General features: G+C 33.4%; 2 protein-coding genes across 5 annotated transcripts; both read left to right on the top strand.

The window, feature by feature from the left end:
- The first annotated feature begins 4133 nt into the window (after positions 1 to 4133).
- LOC125208353 (putative polygalacturonase At1g80170) lies at positions 4134 to 7664 on the top strand. Of its 4 annotated transcripts, none has more exons than XM_048107943.2 (9): positions 4134 to 4533; positions 4943 to 5074; positions 5241 to 5411; positions 5507 to 5527; positions 5805 to 6012; positions 6086 to 6167; positions 6709 to 6817; positions 6921 to 7037; positions 7151 to 7664. In XM_048107943.2, exons 1-9 carry the CDS (start codon positions 4216 to 4218, stop codon positions 7430 to 7432), a joined length of 1440 nt encoding a protein of 479 aa, XP_047963900.1. In that variant the 5' UTR covers positions 4134 to 4215; the 3' UTR covers positions 7433 to 7664. The 4 variants fall into 4 exon arrangements, with proteins under 4 accessions (XP_047963900.1, XP_047963901.1, XP_047963906.1 ...); XM_048107944.2 differs by having other exon boundaries at positions 4135 to 4521; XM_048107949.2 differs by lacking the exon at positions 4943 to 5074 and having other exon boundaries at positions 4135 to 4521.
- Positions 7665 to 8670: 1006 nt separating this feature from the next.
- Positions 8671 to 16962, top strand: LOC125208266 (ATP-dependent protease La (LON) domain protein). Its single transcript, XM_048107849.2, has 7 exons — positions 8671 to 8902; positions 9445 to 9513; positions 10072 to 10191; positions 10276 to 10350; positions 15264 to 15398; positions 16090 to 16231; positions 16716 to 16962. Exons 1-7 carry the CDS (start codon positions 8744 to 8746, stop codon positions 16874 to 16876), a joined length of 861 nt encoding a protein of 286 aa, XP_047963806.1. The 5' UTR covers positions 8671 to 8743; the 3' UTR covers positions 16877 to 16962.
- The last annotated feature ends 297 nt before the right edge of the window (positions 16963 to 17259 follow it).

Raw genomic sequence — 17259 nt, 5'->3', positions numbered from 1 at the left:
GTAAATTGCATTTTATAGTGTTGAGTTTTGCTTTTTCACATAAATTGCATTTTTTATTGTTAAGTTTTGCATTTTCACATATAAAAATGCAATCCGTCTATATATAAAATGCAATTTAAACAGTCAATATCTAAAATGCAAAACTTAACAATAAAAGATGCAATCTGCATATAACAAAAATGCAATCTGCCGAAATTCATTTATAGCTTCTACAAATGCGTATTGCATTTTTCTGTATACAATATTGCATTTTTCGTGCCATGTGGCAGCACGTGGTTGGATGTACATTGTAACTTTAAAATTAGTTGTTATACTAGTACACCCCTATATATATATATATATATATATATATATATATATATATCTCGAGTCTCATTATCCACAAATCCACTCTTAAAGACCGAACCACCGAATCCAACCAAATTAGGGCTTTTAGATCTAGTTTTTTATGGATAAGATACAGAAATTTATAAATTATTTGAACCTTCATCACGAGCCTATTTTAATTCATCCGAAGGTAAATAAGTCATACTAACATGTTACGAAGATTTAACTTCGTTCCAGAATATATTACTTCATTCTAGTAGGTTTTTACTTCATTCTAGTAGATTTTTACTTCATTCCAGTACGTAAATGTGGTTTCGCCGTCGCGTGCCGTTCTTTCTCTCTACAATATCTATCACCACCGCCATGGCGCTAATATTGGTTTAATAAACACATGGAATAATGTAATAAATTATAGGAATGAAGTATATGTAGAAGCATTTGAAGTCCTACTGGAATGAAGTAAAAATCTTATCCAATGAAGTAATAACGTTCCTGAATGAAGCAATAAACTCATTTGAATAAATTGCATTTTTAAATGTTAATCAAGCAAAAACCTACGTCAATGAATTTGAATGAAACATATGTTGAATCATTTCAAAACCTACTGGAAGCAAGTAAAAACATATTGTAGTTTCAAGGTATTAGGTACATAATGAAGTAATAAACCTATACAATGAAGTAAATGGGCTAGTAATGAAGCAGAAAAAATTTTCACAGCAGCACATCTCATCAAAAAAACTAGATCTAATGGCCCAGATTTGGTCTCTAGTTCGGTCTTTAAAATTGGTTCAACATTGATCACAACTCTATATATATATAGAGAGAGTTGTGATCAATGTCGAACCCTTCTTAAAGACCTGAACCGTGGGCACCTCTAACTCATACTGCCTAAACTAAGGGTGAATGATGGAATTATTTTAACATGTTAACAAAATGTTTCAGTTTACTCAGTCCAAAATAAAACCTAACAAACAGAGAGAAAACTCATATAACAAAAAAAATAATCAAATTATGGATAATTTAGGAGTCAATCTTAAACAGTGATCAATCCAAATATAAGCAGCAATCGAATAGATTACAGATCGAGCTTGAATTCCAGATAAGCTTCTTAATCTATGTTTATCAATCTAGGCCTATAGAGAAGACAATTCAAGTATTTCCGCTTGGTTTTCCAGTCATGATTACAGATGTAAAATTGAGAATTACTACATGATTTTAAAAAGAGTAAAAGTCAAAATTGGTCCTGGACATATGGTCATTTTACGTTTTTAGTCCTAAACATTATCTTTTGGATTTTTTGGTCCTGAACATATGGTCATTTTACGTTTTTGGTTCTAAACATTATATTTTGGATTTTTGGTCCTAACCATATGGAAATTTGATCATTTTGGTCCTGGACTAACTGTTCCGTTAAAAACTAACGGTCAACGGGATTAATCCCGATTTTGACCAAATTAAACTTTTAATTCTAATTTTTTACTCCCTAATTATTTTTATAAATATTCTTTTAAAATTAGAATTAAATAATATGTTTAGGGTTCTTATTTCTTCAGCATCGCGGTCGATTTCACTTCAATTTCATCTTCTTCCTTCCTCTCATCTTTCATCATCTTCTTTCCTCTTCCTCTCAAACCCTAGTTGTGGAGCGATAACAATTTTTTGGGAATTGACTCAAATATAAAAGGCGAAATGAATCGTTGATTATTTGGGAATTCTCTTCATGCGATGTTCGTCTCTGTTTCCTCCTCATAACGATCGTCCCTTCCGAGAATTGAGAATTATTGGTGTTGAGCGACTCGTTAATGGAAAATAAACATGAAATTCTCAATTTGAAAGAAGAATTGCAGAACGAAAACATACTATTTAATTCTAATTTTAAAAGAATATTTATAAAAATAATTAGGGAGTAAAAAATCAGAATTAAAAGTTTAATTTGGTCGAAATCGTGACTAAACCCGTTGACCATTAGTTTTTAACGGAACAGTTAGTCCAGGACCAAAATGATCAAATTTCCATATGTTCAGGACCAAAAAATCCAAAAGATAATGTTTAGGACAAAAAACGTAAAATGGTCATATATTCAGGACCAATTTTGGCATTTACTCTTTTAAAAATGCACAGCTCTTCAACTAGCAGACATGCATTTGATTGAAAATAAAAGGAAGAAAACCAATAACGAACAAGCTGAGCACAATTCCTACGGCTTGCAATTTCTAGATTCGATTGTAATATAAATATCCAAAATTTTGAATCCCTAGACCTCTAAACTCAATCAACATGGAGAAACAATGAATGAAGAAATCAAATCTCAGTGAATTGATTGGATTTTTTTGACTAGAGATTCTTCGATGAATCAATTAAACTGCGTTGAATTGACTGAATCAATTCTCCAATGAGTGAAGAAATTGAACTGCGGTGAATCGATTGGATTTCTTCGCGGGAGATACTCCGACGATACTGGCGATAGGGGAGACAGACGATCTCCACGGCAGGAAATCGGAACAGCGAGCAGAATGTAGAAGAGAATGTAGAAGAGAGAGAGGGGCGGATATTTGTAACTTTACTCTTTGTTTTGTTTCAATAAATATACGGTAGTATATTAAATAAAATTGTAATCAATAAAGATATACTTGTCGTAAGAGACGCATTTACTTATGCGTCATTAACTTCAAACTTACTTTAAGACACTTTTTGTATGCGTCCTTAATTTCGACTATTTTAGAAAAATCCAACCCAAATAATTGCGTCCTTGATTTTGAGTCGGTATATAATATATTTGTTGTAGTGTTTATTGAATTAATAAATTTCGAACCATAATATAGTATATTAAAATTTTAATCAATATCAGATTAAAAAATGAGGATTGTGGAGAATATGGTTTCTTGGAATGAGATAATAAGTTATTTATACTCTGGAGTTGCCATCATTACGTGTAACTATTTCAAGAAGAATGACGAATTTTTTTATAGAATGTATTAAATTTTTCTTAATATGTTAGAGTTCGCATTCTTTCTAGTATATATAATTATAAATACAATTACAATTAACGCATGTACTTATTTTTTTTAAGGGTAAAAAATAATAAAGTTTGGTCAAATTCTGATTTATCTCATAACATTAAAAATTATTTTAAAAATTATGAAGTTTAAATTTGTTCTCAATTATTCCACGATGTAAAAATAAAAATTCAAGTCACCCTGGCATAATATATTGTTCATATTTTCCACCAAACAGTACGTACCATTTTTGGCTTCTAAACCAGATATAACGACTTTTAAATCCCATACAATTTCACAAGAAAAACCATTTTGAGATAATTGAAAACAAATCCAATCTTCATAGGTTTTTTTAGCTATTTTTAAAATTGCGGGACAAATCATTATTTGACTAAACTTCTACGTTTTTCCTTCGCAATTTGCCTTCTTCTTGATTAGTTCAATCCATCATTAATCATATATATCACGAAAAATAGGTAATCATGACTCATTTGTATAACAAATCTTTCTTTCTTCTACGTATCGTTTCCTATAATCATATTAATTGCATATGTCTGGTCCCAAATTGAAATTAAACACAAAATTATATCAAATTGTTCATCATTAACAGTGTGAACAAGAATGCCTAGCTTAATCAACTTGAAAAGCAACGTAGAATCACGTAAAGTTTTGTTGTTATGTCGTCATTGATTATTCCTTTCTTCGAAGATTTCTCAATAACCACCTCTCATGAAATCAGTGTTGATTAATCAAGGGGAATGTGTATTTTTATAAGGAAGTAGAGTATTAAAGAGTAACACAAAATCCTTCTACTTAATATTTTCATTTTCTGTTCATACCCTTTTTAAATATTTTTTTTATGACACCCTTATATTAATACCAAAATGCACTCATGCACATAATTAAACTAACTCAAAAATCAATAGTACAAGAAAACATCCTTAAAATCATGAACACACTACACTTGCTTTGCTTTCTCCTCTTCCTAGCTCTTCCCATTAGACTAGCAAGCAAACAATATTCCGGAAGCTTCAACGAAGACTACAATGGCCCTTTTAAGGTGCAAGAAACAGATGAAGAAGATGAGTTTGATGAGTTCTTGAACTTGCCAAATTGGGAAAGTGGTGGTCGGAAGAAGGATGTCTCAAACGTTGATGCATTTGGTGCCGTTGGAGATGGAGTTTCTGATGATACTAAGGTAATAGATAAGGTTGTATTCAATAACCATTTTTTTATTTGCTTTTTCTTAAAAGATTATTAAAATCAATATTTTGTGCAAATTGCAGTGCATTGAAACACAATAATGTGAATTTTTGAAATCTCAAACTCGAAATATAGAAAAATCAGCCTCCTCTCACGATTTTTTCCCATCTAGCTACTCCCTTTATTTGGTGCCGTTGGAGATGGAGTTTCACTCCTCAAAATATATAGGGCTGGAAAAATTGCTAAAAAGGCGATTTTAGAAAGAAAATGTCAAAATGAAAAAATAGAAAGTGAAAGAAAAAGAAAAGGTTCAAAAATATTTCTTCAAATATTTATACGATTTATTATTTGCAATATATTTATAGTTTGAATAAAATCTGTGCCAATATCTTTGTTGATTCCATCTACGTACATAGGCATTTGTAGGTGCATGGAAGAAAGCTTGTTCTAAACGTGGAAATTCAATTTTCTTGGTTCCAAAAGGGAAAAAATATCTAGTAAGTGCAACCAAATTCAAAGGGCCTTGTGCTGGCAAGTTAGTAATTCAGGTAATTAAATATAAAGACATTACATTTTTTTTAATTTTGAAAATTAAACAAAAATTCAAAGTGTTCAATGCAACGAAATAAAGCCAATAAAATGTCGAGAACGAGGTTGTTATATGTGGATGAATCAAAAGTGCTCACTCTGTCGTCTATACGCATGTGTACGTAGATCGATGGAACTATTGTAGCACCGGATGATCCAAAAGTATGGGACCCTGACCATCCTCGAATGTGGCTTGGATACTACAATTTGAGCAATGTATTTTTTCAAGGGAAAGGAGTCATTGATGGCTCGGGCAGCAAGTGGTGGGCAGCTTCTTGCAAAAGGAACAAATCCAATGTAAGAATTTGAGATTGCCTTAATTAGCTAATTTGATTAAGAAACTACACCCATATGACTAACTAGAGTTTCTGCTTTTGTCTTTTGTTACTCAGCCCTGCATAGGAGCTCCAACGGTGAGATTTCTTTTCAACCTCGTAAATAAACTTTGAGGTGAAAGCAAATAAAAAAATATTAAAAATTTTCTTCCATATATTTTTCAAACATCTTGAGTTGATTGATGGTAGATTTTGCATAATATTCTATGTAAGATTCGGATTGATTTAAAAATTTTCTAAAAGTAAATAATTGATTTTTTTTAAAGACTTTTGTGGGGGCTCGAGCCCCCTCCTAACTACATGTGGGGTTAACCAATGACCAAGTGTATAAATAAATGTGTGGATTGTTGTGTAGGCATTGACCATAGATTCCAGCTCACGTGTTAGGGTGAGAGACTTGACCGTGCAAAATGGACAACAAATGCACTTTACCATCGCGCGGTCCGAAATTGTCCGAGTATCTGGCGTGACAGTTTTGGCCCCAGGGAACAGCCCCAACACTGATGGGATCCACGTCACTACCTCAAAAAATGTAGTGTTGCATAATTGTGTGATTGGAACAGGTTGGCATCTTGCTTTGTCTCACATCATGTTGATATTTGAGTTGAAGGGCAATCTAATGTTGTTTTGTCTCAGGTGATGATTGCATATCCATTGTGAGTCATAGCTCGAATATCAAGATGAAGAATATATATTGTGGGCCCGGTCATGGTATAAGGTAAAATTAATGCAAAGGGCAAACTAATACGATCTTTATCATTATTTTCAAGAAAATATCCTAATGTATGAGTAATACTGAACTTACTACAATTGAATCGATGGTTGACAGTGTGATTTCACACAAATTAGAAACATGAGTTATTGAGCTGTCCAAATCGGCTTAGCATAGCCCAGTCGGTTCGATCCTAGGTCAAACCCGAACACAACTTTTTAAATCTAAAGAGATTTAGGCACATAATCTCCATTTGTTCCGTGGGCTCGGGACGGGGCAACAAATATGACATGACTTTGAGTCTTTGATCCTCAAGAGGTTCAGACAAGTTCGATTTTACAATGGGATTGGTTTGAACTCTAGCTAGTAGAGACAAGCACAAGACAATTCTGAGCAATTTTTATAGAACTTTCTATTACCTCTTAGGTTTATATATATAATTGTAATTTAATTCGTCCAAATCCATCTCTATTTTAAAATTCTAGCTTCACATCTAAATTTGCCCGATTATTAGACCGACCACTCTAGTTGTTGTTACTTTCCTCAGTATAGGTAGTCTCGGGAAGAACAACTCTATTGGCCAAGTGGAGACGGTCGTACTCGACAATGCCTTCATTCGAGACACAACAAACGGATTGAGGATCAAAACATGGCAGGTAAGAAAAGTTGTTAACTTATCTTCATTTCGTGTGATCAACGCGTGTAGAAGCCCTCGTCACGAGACCAAATCACATGAAAAACGGCTTTCTTGTCTTGTAGGGAGGCTCCGGCTACGTGAGGGCGGTGCGCTACGAAAATGTGAAGATGGAAAACGTCTCAAACCCCATCATCATTGACCAATTCTATTGTGATTCACCAACAAAATGTGAAGATCAGGTACGGTATAAAAAAGGACTAGTCATGTTTTGTGTCATTGTGAATCAAACTTTAATTATGCATGAATCTCAAGCTTGCTTTTTTTTTCTTTTCAAATTCCTAAATGTGTCAAGGCTTCGGCTGTGGAAGTGAGCGAGATATTGTACAAGAACATAACCGGGACTTCTGCAACACGAATCGCAATGAAATTCGCGTGCAGCGAAACTGTTCCTTGCAGCAAAATAGTCCTCAACAACATCAACTTGCAGAGTGAGAGTGAAGATGGTGATGAGGAGACCTATTGTAATAATGCATCTGGTTCCGTTCACGGCCATGTTCATCCATCTGCAGATTGCCTGCTGCAGAATAGTGAAGAGGAAAAAAGCTATGAACATAACATTCGTACGGAATTATGAGACAACGAAGAAGCATATGTATTAGTATGCGTGTGTGTTTTGGAGACGTGTAGTAAAAACATGATTGGATAAAGAAATTCTTGTAAGAAAATATATTGATTGAGAAACTACAATTCTATAGATAGGAGTTTGTTGTTCGGTTTTTGGCAATGAAGTCATTTTAGAACACAAATTTGTACTGTTTTTTGTGTTGATTGCCTAGTAAATTCATTGTTCCACATTGATTATGTAACACACGTGAGATTCTTGGATCAAATGTCATCACTTGATAGACCACTCTTTTTGGACAAATTCTCCTATTGGTCCCATTGTAAAATGGCGCTACTTATAAATGAATAAGACCTTAAATTTAGTTTTAGTGATAATAATGTTATTTACTTGAATAAAAATTGTTAGATATTTAGAATAAGTATTATAAAATTAGTAAAAAGATGAAAAAGTACAAATAAAATATTATATTTACTACTGATATTTTTATAAAGTGTAAAATGAGAGATTATATATCTACTAATTTTGTAAATCTTACTTTAAATTATTGAAACAAATGTGTTTTTCAAGTAAAAAAAAATATCACTAGAATTGAATTTTGAGACTCATTATTTCCGAAATATCATTTACATGCGAAGAAAAAAAGGAAAAAGGAAAAATGAAAATCATGAAAAAGATATTCAATGAATAAACTAATATGTTTCAAGTATTTTCTAAATATGGACATAGTTAATTAACAAAAATATCACTTGAGGCAAAATGTTAAATAGCAAAAATATCATATAATAGTGCAAACATCTTTAAATGATAAAACAATGTCAAGAAATGAATGATGCTAATAAAATTTATTATGGACAATAAAGATGAAAGTAGTAATATCCAATTACTAAATTTGCAATTCTACAAAATTAATCAGTACTCCATTCATCAACGAAAAATAGTCTCATTTTAACATTTTAAGATGTCAATAAAAATTAGTCTCATTTTTAAAAATAGAAAATTTATTTCTCATATTTTATGCATTTTTTTTCATATTTTTCTTACTTTACTTATTTTTCACTATTATTTTTACTTTTTCTATTTCTTCTCCTTATCTATATTATTTTACCAATTTATGTTTAAAATCTCTCTCTATTATGAGAGTATTTTGTGATTAGGGGTGTAGAGATATATACATGTAACAATAGGGACCAAACCGTAATTAAAATTTCCAAAAATCCAAAATGAGTAAATTGCATTGAATTTGAGCTTAGCTGCAAAAATCTTCAACGATAATGTTCCCTTCCCACCATCAATGCTGAACAGATTATTCGTGTTGCAATTATGATAGCCATTATATCAAATCCGCCCCCATTAATCTCCCTTTTATCTAGACCTAATCCCCATTCCTCATTTGCTTCACCTCTCATTTGCCGCCGCCTCCGATTTCAGATCCGCGCTTCCTCTCTGGAGCTCCCGCTCCTGCCTTTCCCGATCGATCAGGTCATTTATTTATTTATTCCGCTTATTTTCCGACTTTGATTCATGCGCTGTTTATTTTGTCTATCTGTGTACCGTTTTCGAAAGTTTGGAAAGTTTTCAGTTTATTTTGAGTTTGATTTGATTTGGAAATGGATTCAGTTTGATTTGGTTTGGAACTGCATTAATGTATGTGTGTGAGGTCGTGTGCATCTTGCACGTGCGTTGTTGGAAAATGTTTTTTGTTCATTCTAACTTCACTGAGAGAGACTGACATAACTGAGCTGAGTGTGCACAAGGAGTTATCTGATTTACAATTAATGGCTACATTTGAGGGAGCTAATGAAGTAGATGTGCAATTTTGGGGTTTTAGTGCTATGCGATTTAGAGATTTTCTTTTTACCAAGACAGAGATAAACGTCATTGGTCTAGAATTTTGGCTGTTAGCGGCGAACTCGATGTATTTTCAAGCGTGTTGGTTCAGGACAAAAATTGTGGTTGTGGATATTCTTTACAAAGATGATGATTCTTACTATTTCTTTATGCCTTTTGTTTTGTATGTATAGGTGCTCATTCCGTCTGAGGTTAAAAGCCTTCATCTATATGAAGCAAGGTATATAGCGCTGCTGGAAGAGGTATAGAATCTATATCCAAGGAAAGTAACGTAACCTTGCCTATCTTTGTACCCAATTTCTTTTGGGTGCAGTGATAAGGTAAGGAGTATGTAAGCTTTTTATATTTTCACTTGTGGCTAACTCATTTTTTAATTAAATTATAGTAATATGTTATTTGCATAAGTGATAACAACCAGTTCATCCCACTTGGTTGCATTAGTGTTTAATGAGTTGAAATTTTGGAAAAGGTAATTCTACATGTTAAATGTTGAGTACATCATGGTCAGATATCAATACTTTGGTTCACAGCTAGAAATCGTGTCTTTATTGCATTGTCCATAAGAGCTGAAATAGTAATTGAATTCTGCATCATAACAATGGTGCAGTTGCTTCACGACCTCCGTCCCAAGCATCAATGCATGTTCTGGTCTTTGTTTTTCTTTGCTGGATGTAGCTTGATGTTAAAAGGGCTTCAGCATCAGTTGTTTTTATTTCATGGGCCAAACTAATACAAGTACACTAAAGAATACACTTCCAACTCGTTAGTAATGTCTTATGTAATTCTATTCTGTTATGCAGTCTTTGTTTCAGAAGAACAAGTCGTTTGTGCACTTTGTGCTAGATCCAATTGGTCTTGGTGGTACGTCAACAGAGGCATCCTTTGCTGCTAGATATGGTTGTTTGGTCACAGTTGAGAAAGTGAGTTTTGACGCTTCAATATACTTGTTGTATGCACTAAGTTTTATGTTTATTCATTCTACATCCACCCTTGTTTTTTTGCAGGTCGAAAAATTAGATATCGGAGCATTGGTTCTGATAAGAGGTGTAGGTCGAGTAAAACTGTTGGAGTTCCGAAAGGTAGGCCATTTTAAAATTCTTAAGACTACTTTGTTAACATTTCTTGTGCAAATGTTTCAATTCCATTAATTTTGATGTGTTAAATACATTGCCTTTTCATATTAGTTTTATATGATTAAAACGGTTGTGTTCCAGAATTTGAAGCAACATTAGGATCATCTGGTCAACACCGTAAAAGGTGTTATGAATAGCAAGGTTTAGGTTGATTGATAGCCATACAAGTAAGTGTCACTAGTGAAACTTGTGGTATCAATAATTGGATGAATAACTAACCAAAAGGTAATTGAGTTGATGATGATGGCTCTGTTAAATTTATGCACGAGTCTAGTATTCATCATACACCTTTTAGTTATTCCATTCTTTAATTGACATGGTATTTATAGGATACTATCATTATGGTAACCTGTGTGCTGTTTTTATATAGGGTATAATTGATTTACCATATAAAATATCGTAGAGTCGGATTATTTATTGGTGCATCAGTAGTTAATGACTCATAGACACTCATGGAACTAGTGATAGCTTTCTTAATGTATGTCCAAATGAAGCGATGTTATTTACCCATTTCGGGGATTATAGGTTCTTTTTGCTTGATCTTTTGAAGCTTCTCGCGATGGACTACTATTTAGGAGAAATATATTAGATTTAAAATTTCTTTTTACATATATGAAAGCTACGAAACATAGTTTAATTTGATTTCGTTAATAGTGGTCATTTAGTGAAAATTCTTACGAAAACAATTACAACAAGCTTATTGTTCTTGTTACTAGTCTATAGTTGATGTAATTTCTGTTGAGACAAATCAAGGTGTAATAGAATGAGTCATCCCTGAACCTCCATATTCTAATCTAGGGGTCAATATTATGCGAATAGTATTTTGGTAGATATATTAGTTGGTAACGATGATAGTGCATCATGATATTAGCGCAAGACTTTATAGATATATATGAGTTTATCTTACATATATTGTCACACATATTACCTTTTTTTGTTATTTGTTATCTCCAATTCCTTACAAACTTGAAATTCTTTATCATCTTTTGTAGCTTTAAATAAATTTACCATGGTTCGTTCAAAGATCAAATACGAGCTAATTGCTGATGCTCGCACACGACGTGAGACATTTAAAAAAAGAAAGTCGGGTTTGCTAAAAAAACTAAATGAATTGAAAACGCTGTGCAACGTTGAAGCTTGTGGCTTTGTCATGAATGAAGATGGGAGTCAGTCTCAAGTTTGGCCTTCAATGCCTGCAGCATCACAAGTGGTACAAAGGTTCCTAAGCTTGCCTTCTTCTTCCAAAACAACTAACATGGTAGACCAGTCTGGCTTTCTTAGGCAAAATTTGTCTAGGATATCCAAGAACTTGGATAGAGAGACCAGGAAGGTTCAACATCTAGAGAAGGAAATGCGCTTAGTGGAGTGTCTGGCCAAGGAACGGGTGGATATTAGCAATTCTAAGGAATTGCACGAGGTGCTTCGCCTATTGGACAGGAAGATTGACCTAGTCGATCGTAAGATTGCTGATGTTGGGCCTTCTAGTTCTATTAAAGCTGCAAGAGCAAGGGGGAGTAAACCTGACTTTCATCTTGGAAAGGGGAAACAACCCATTTGAAGAATCCTCATGGAATCATATCTCAATTTCAGAAGTACTTCTACTTACTTAATTACTTTAATCCCTACTTGAAGCTCTTTTAAAGATGCTTTTTATCTTAACGCTATAGTCGTTAGTTTGTTATGAATTATTTCTTTTCCTTTGTTATTTTGATTTTCTCGGTACTTTTAGTCGATTTTCTTGGTACTTTTAGTCTATTTTCTCGGTCCTTTTAGTCGATTTTCTCGGTCCTTTTTGTTGATTTTCTCTGTCCTTTTAGTCGATTTTGATAGGATATAATGTCATTTATCAAATGAGAAGAAAAAAGATACATACCATAGGCAAGCGATCTCACTCAGATGTATGGAATCAGGGCTACAATTAGAAAGAGTTGATTTCCCAATCTTAAATGGAGTTTGAAACAAACAAGTGCCTGAGTCTTTTGAATTGATGAACCATCCTAAGCTGAGTTCTAGCCTGTTGCTAGTTAACATGGTTACATGCCCCCACCTTATAATTAAAATTATCAAATTCATCTCGAACCATGTAGACTAGCAAATAATGGCCACCATGGGTCTCTAGAGCATCTTGCGATGATTCCTAACGAACCACTCTATGTCAATTGTCAATTGTAACTAGATCCCGACATGATATAAGTGTCCCTATCTAGCCCAGGTTTTATTTAGACTTGCTCCAAAGGTTTTGTGCAAGAGAATTGGTCTTTCCATGTTTAGGGAGATATTTCGCAAGTATTTTCTCTTCATTTTCCAAAGTTGCTTCATCTTCTCCATGTGGACTCCATTCAACATTGATTAATGTCGTTTGTCGATTTTTCAATTGATATGCCTTCCTATTGAGTATGACAATAATCATCTTTCCCATAAGTCAAGTTTTTATTGGTTTGTACCTTCTCATGGTTAATTGCATAACTTGGATATATGAATTATGCGCTGAGGATATATTAAGTGGTTGAGCTAGTTGATAGTGGCTACATCCCTTATTCGGTCAAGAATTTTAAGGCAAAAAGTCCAATTTTTATTGGGGTCTTAATTGCTCGAGTTTAAAAAACTCTGGCTAATCAAACACGCCAAGTAAGAGAGAGAGGAACATAAGAATTTTCTTAGTTGTGCCACATCACGAACGGAGAATATAAACCGTGGAGCAAGTTGGACCTCGGTGGGAACCGACATCTTCCAAATGGCTTCAGACAATGAAAATGAGCAAGAGTAGTAGATGTACGAAGCACAACAGGTTTTCCAAACAATCATTCTGAAAACCTTAATATCTGAAACATCCTCCACCAATCTCCATATATTCTTTTTGTGGGGAAAATGCATAGTACTCCCTTCGTCCCACTCAAGATGTCCACTTTTCCTTTTTAGTTTGTCCCACTTATGATGTCCACTTTCTATATTTGGAAATAAATCCTACTCATTAAAATATTCAACTACATTTTTCTCTATACTTACTCCATCTAACAACTCCTACTAAAATCCTGTGCCCCTGAAGAATGTGGACATCTTGAGTGGGACGGAGGGAGTAGTTCCTAAAGAAGCTAGTTGTAATCTTCTCCCAATATTGGTTGATTAACAAGTATGGTTGTTTCATTATGTTGGATAATCTTTTTCTATGCACAATTGCGCACTAAACATGTATAGTTGTTTTCCGTGAGCCGTAGACTAAATGTTGAGCAAATATCTCCTGTAGTTATCATTTCTTAAATTTTCTGTTATTATAAATTTTCATGTTAGATAATAAAAATGTTAGTATTTGATTTAACGTTCATGTACCAACTACTTTTGTTTCCAAACTTTGGTAGCCAAAGTGAATGGATTCCTTTACTTTATTACTTATTGTGTCTTACAAATGAATTATAGATAAGACGAGGCATATAAGGCCATTAGGATTTCTATTTTCTTTTTCCAGGTGAACCAAACACTTTATTTGGGGTAATGACTAAATCATTATTTAATTTGATTCTATTGTATATTTGTATGTCAGGGGTTCTGTTAGCCAAAGGTTTTGTTGATTTGGTTTGGTTTTGTTCTGCAATGTGCACCTATAGATGCTTAGGGTGATAGGGTTGTACAGTTAGTCTGTGATCAATCATAAGATAACACGGGATCAAATCCATTTATGGTGAAGGATATTTGTTTTGTTGATTTCATGTAGGTTACTTGAATATTTACTTAGTGTCTTAAATAATTGGATTTGTTCTTGTGGCTAATTGGATTATTCCATTTTCTGAGTTTAATGATATTGGTGACTAATTGTATATAGAAGTTATTGAATGCTACAAGAGTGAAATGTTATCATTCTTGCATTAATATTTATTTCTGAATTTGGTATAGAAGTCAAAATAGTAGGTTTTTAATGTATACATGAAAAACAATCTATTACTTTTTTTCAAGTTTTAGTAGAATGAAATAACAAATTTAAGAACTTATAAAGAAATAAAGTACTCCCTCCGTTCCTTCATAGTTGAGTCATTTTTCCATTTCGGGAAGTTCCCTCATAGTTGAGTCATTTTTCCATTTCGGGAAGTTCCCTCATAGTTGAGTCATTTTTCCATTTCGGGAAGTTCCCTCATAGTTGAGTCATTTCCATATATAGTAACTTTTTCCTCTTTCTTACTTTACTCTCTCTGACTTTATTCTCTCTACTTTATTCACTTTTTACTTTATTCTCTTTACCTTTTTCTCTTTCTTACTTTTTTATCTATTTATTTAACCCACTCAACATTCATTTTTTAAACTCCGTGCCGAAAAGTTCCGCCTCAACTATGAGGGAACGGAGGGAGTACTAGCTTATTAGTCTTCCTAATTTGGTTGATGCACAAACCTTATTTTTTCTTTATGCCATTTCATTTGTTTACCTGGTAGTTAATGGTATATCATACATTTGTGAAATGACTGGCTTATAGTTTTACTGCAGGAGTTTTAACTGACCACATCATGCAATTTTTAATTATTTTACTAGATCTGTAGGAACAGTGAACTAGGATAAGATATATCATAAGATTTTTTATCAGCATTTAGTATTTTTAATATCTTAGAACTGGCCGCGTCACATTTCCTTCTAGGTTTTCCATACTGGATTGGATTTAGAAGAGTTACTATTCCAAATGATGCGTTTATGATAGACGATGTTGGTTGTTGCTGCGTGTTATTTTTTGTGCTAACACAAAGTTACAATATTGCTGTAAATATTGAAAACGTTTTCCTGGGTTATTGCTTTTACAGATGATATTCATAAAAAAATCAAAGTTAGTTATATCAATATGGAATAAATTCCTATTGCTTACTTGTAATTTCCATGACAGGCTCAACCGTACTTGACAGGAGAAGTTACACCGATGCAAGATAATGTTCCTCTCGACATGACAGAAATAAACATTGAAGTTTTGAAATTGAAGGAAGTTCTTCACAATTTGAATAGGTTAGAGATAAAATTGAAGGTTAATTCTCTATCTATCTGTCTGGCTTGCATCAACATTGTGCACGTGTTAGTGATTATAACTATCTGTGTATGTGGTATGCTTGAGCTGTCACAGCTATTGTGTACTTATTGAATAAATATGTATATCTATAGGAAAAATAATTATCTGCCTCTAAACATATTAAATCTAGTCATTTTATTCATTCAATTCAAATTTGAACCATTCAGCCCCTCGATCTTAATGTAAATGCAATGGTAGCTCTTTAAATGTATAAAGTTTGGCCATTCCCCCTTTTATTGGGCGCTCCCTCAACTTGGTGAGAATTGAACTTGTGTTGTCGAACCATTTAGTTTTACAAATTTTGATATATAGAAGTTCGGAAGCATAAACATTTAGGTAAATAATGGATGAATATTCTTTTCAGTATGTTGCTTTTGCATAAATTTACTAAATTGGATGGTTCTTTATAACTTAGATCAATAGAGTTTTCAACTGGAACTAGTTTGAAATGTTTGGAGCTGATAGTAGAAATTCCATTACTTATATTTCGTATGTGAGAATCTTTAGACAACATGAAATGAGTGACATTTTATTAAGTAGTTTAGAAATGCTGCCTATATAGAAAGAGTGGCATGTTATTGGGGGAGCAGATGAGCTTGAATTACCTGAAGAACATATTCTAATTATTATTCCGAACTATCTATGACAGACACCAAGGGAAGCATCATTGCAAACTCAAATTACAAATTCTCTTGTTTGGGCTGAAAAGGAAATAACTTCGGATTACATCAGAGATTTTGTTCCATCCGTTGCTGAACGTGTTTCTTTTGCTGCGCTTCAACCTGTTTCAGGTAAGACATTTAATATGGGCTTAACTTGCAAGTGTCTCCCCAACCCTTGAACTCAGTTTATCTGATACTATCTCCGAATTGATTCCACTAATTAATTGGTAAACAATCCCACTAATGAGTACAGCTGAGCATGAAAAGAAAGAAACATAGTATAAAATAAAATACACCAACACGACACACACACATGTGTGTGTATGTTATAATTCATTGCACCTCCAACACTTGAGTTTCAAGGTTTACAAGATCTCATTTATATGCATATCAAACAAAGTTGTTTTGAAAATTACATGTTTTTACACATAAGCAGAAATGAACTGCTTGCTGAAACAATAAAGAAGGCATTAGATGATTTGAAGTTATTGGTCTTCTTTATTTTGCATTTTTAAGTCACTGCATCACTTAGAAATCGCTTAGAAAAACTAGACAGCTGCATTTGTGCATATATTTTTTTTAAATTGAGTCTCTTTATCCCCTCAAACTTCAGGTTCGAATCAATCCGAACTGGCAAAGTTGCAGAAAGAAAAACTGGTGTCGATGGAAACAAGTGATACACTCCAAAGACTAGAGAAAGCTGTCCAATTAGCCAAAGACAATATCAAAATACTTGCCGCCAAGCTTGCCATTCAATCTCTAGAGAGGCAGTGAGGCTTTGTACAAAATTGCAAAATTTGCACAGTATGTCAACTCACTATTTGTTTTGTTTATCAATAAAAAGGAAGTATTTCGGTCCACTTTAGGTGTTTTAGATGAAGCAAGAAGAATGAGTTTCAAAAATATGGTTTTGTTTGGAAAAGGATTGATTTATATCTTGCTTTATATATTCATGCAACAGAGTGATGACTCAATATTACATGAAATCTCATGCCAAAAAGCAAATGAATCGTATTGATCTTATTTGTATCCTAAATCAAATAATAAAATATGAATATGGTGAACTAAGTTGTAGCGGAATTTGGGGTTGAAATTTCAAATGCGGGCGTGACATGAGATTAATGACTCCATGACTGATTGTGGGGGCAAGTTTTGTG

Source organism: Salvia hispanica, chromosome 6 (assembly GCF_029641045.1).
Source record: "Salvia hispanica isolate PSC_SH4W2 chromosome 6, Shi_PSC_v1, whole genome shotgun sequence".
Taxonomy (NCBI): Eukaryota; Viridiplantae; Streptophyta; class Magnoliopsida; order Lamiales; family Lamiaceae; genus Salvia; species Salvia hispanica.
The sequence above is the reverse complement of the archived record's forward strand: the minus strand, read 5'-3'. Positions and strand labels throughout refer to the sequence as shown.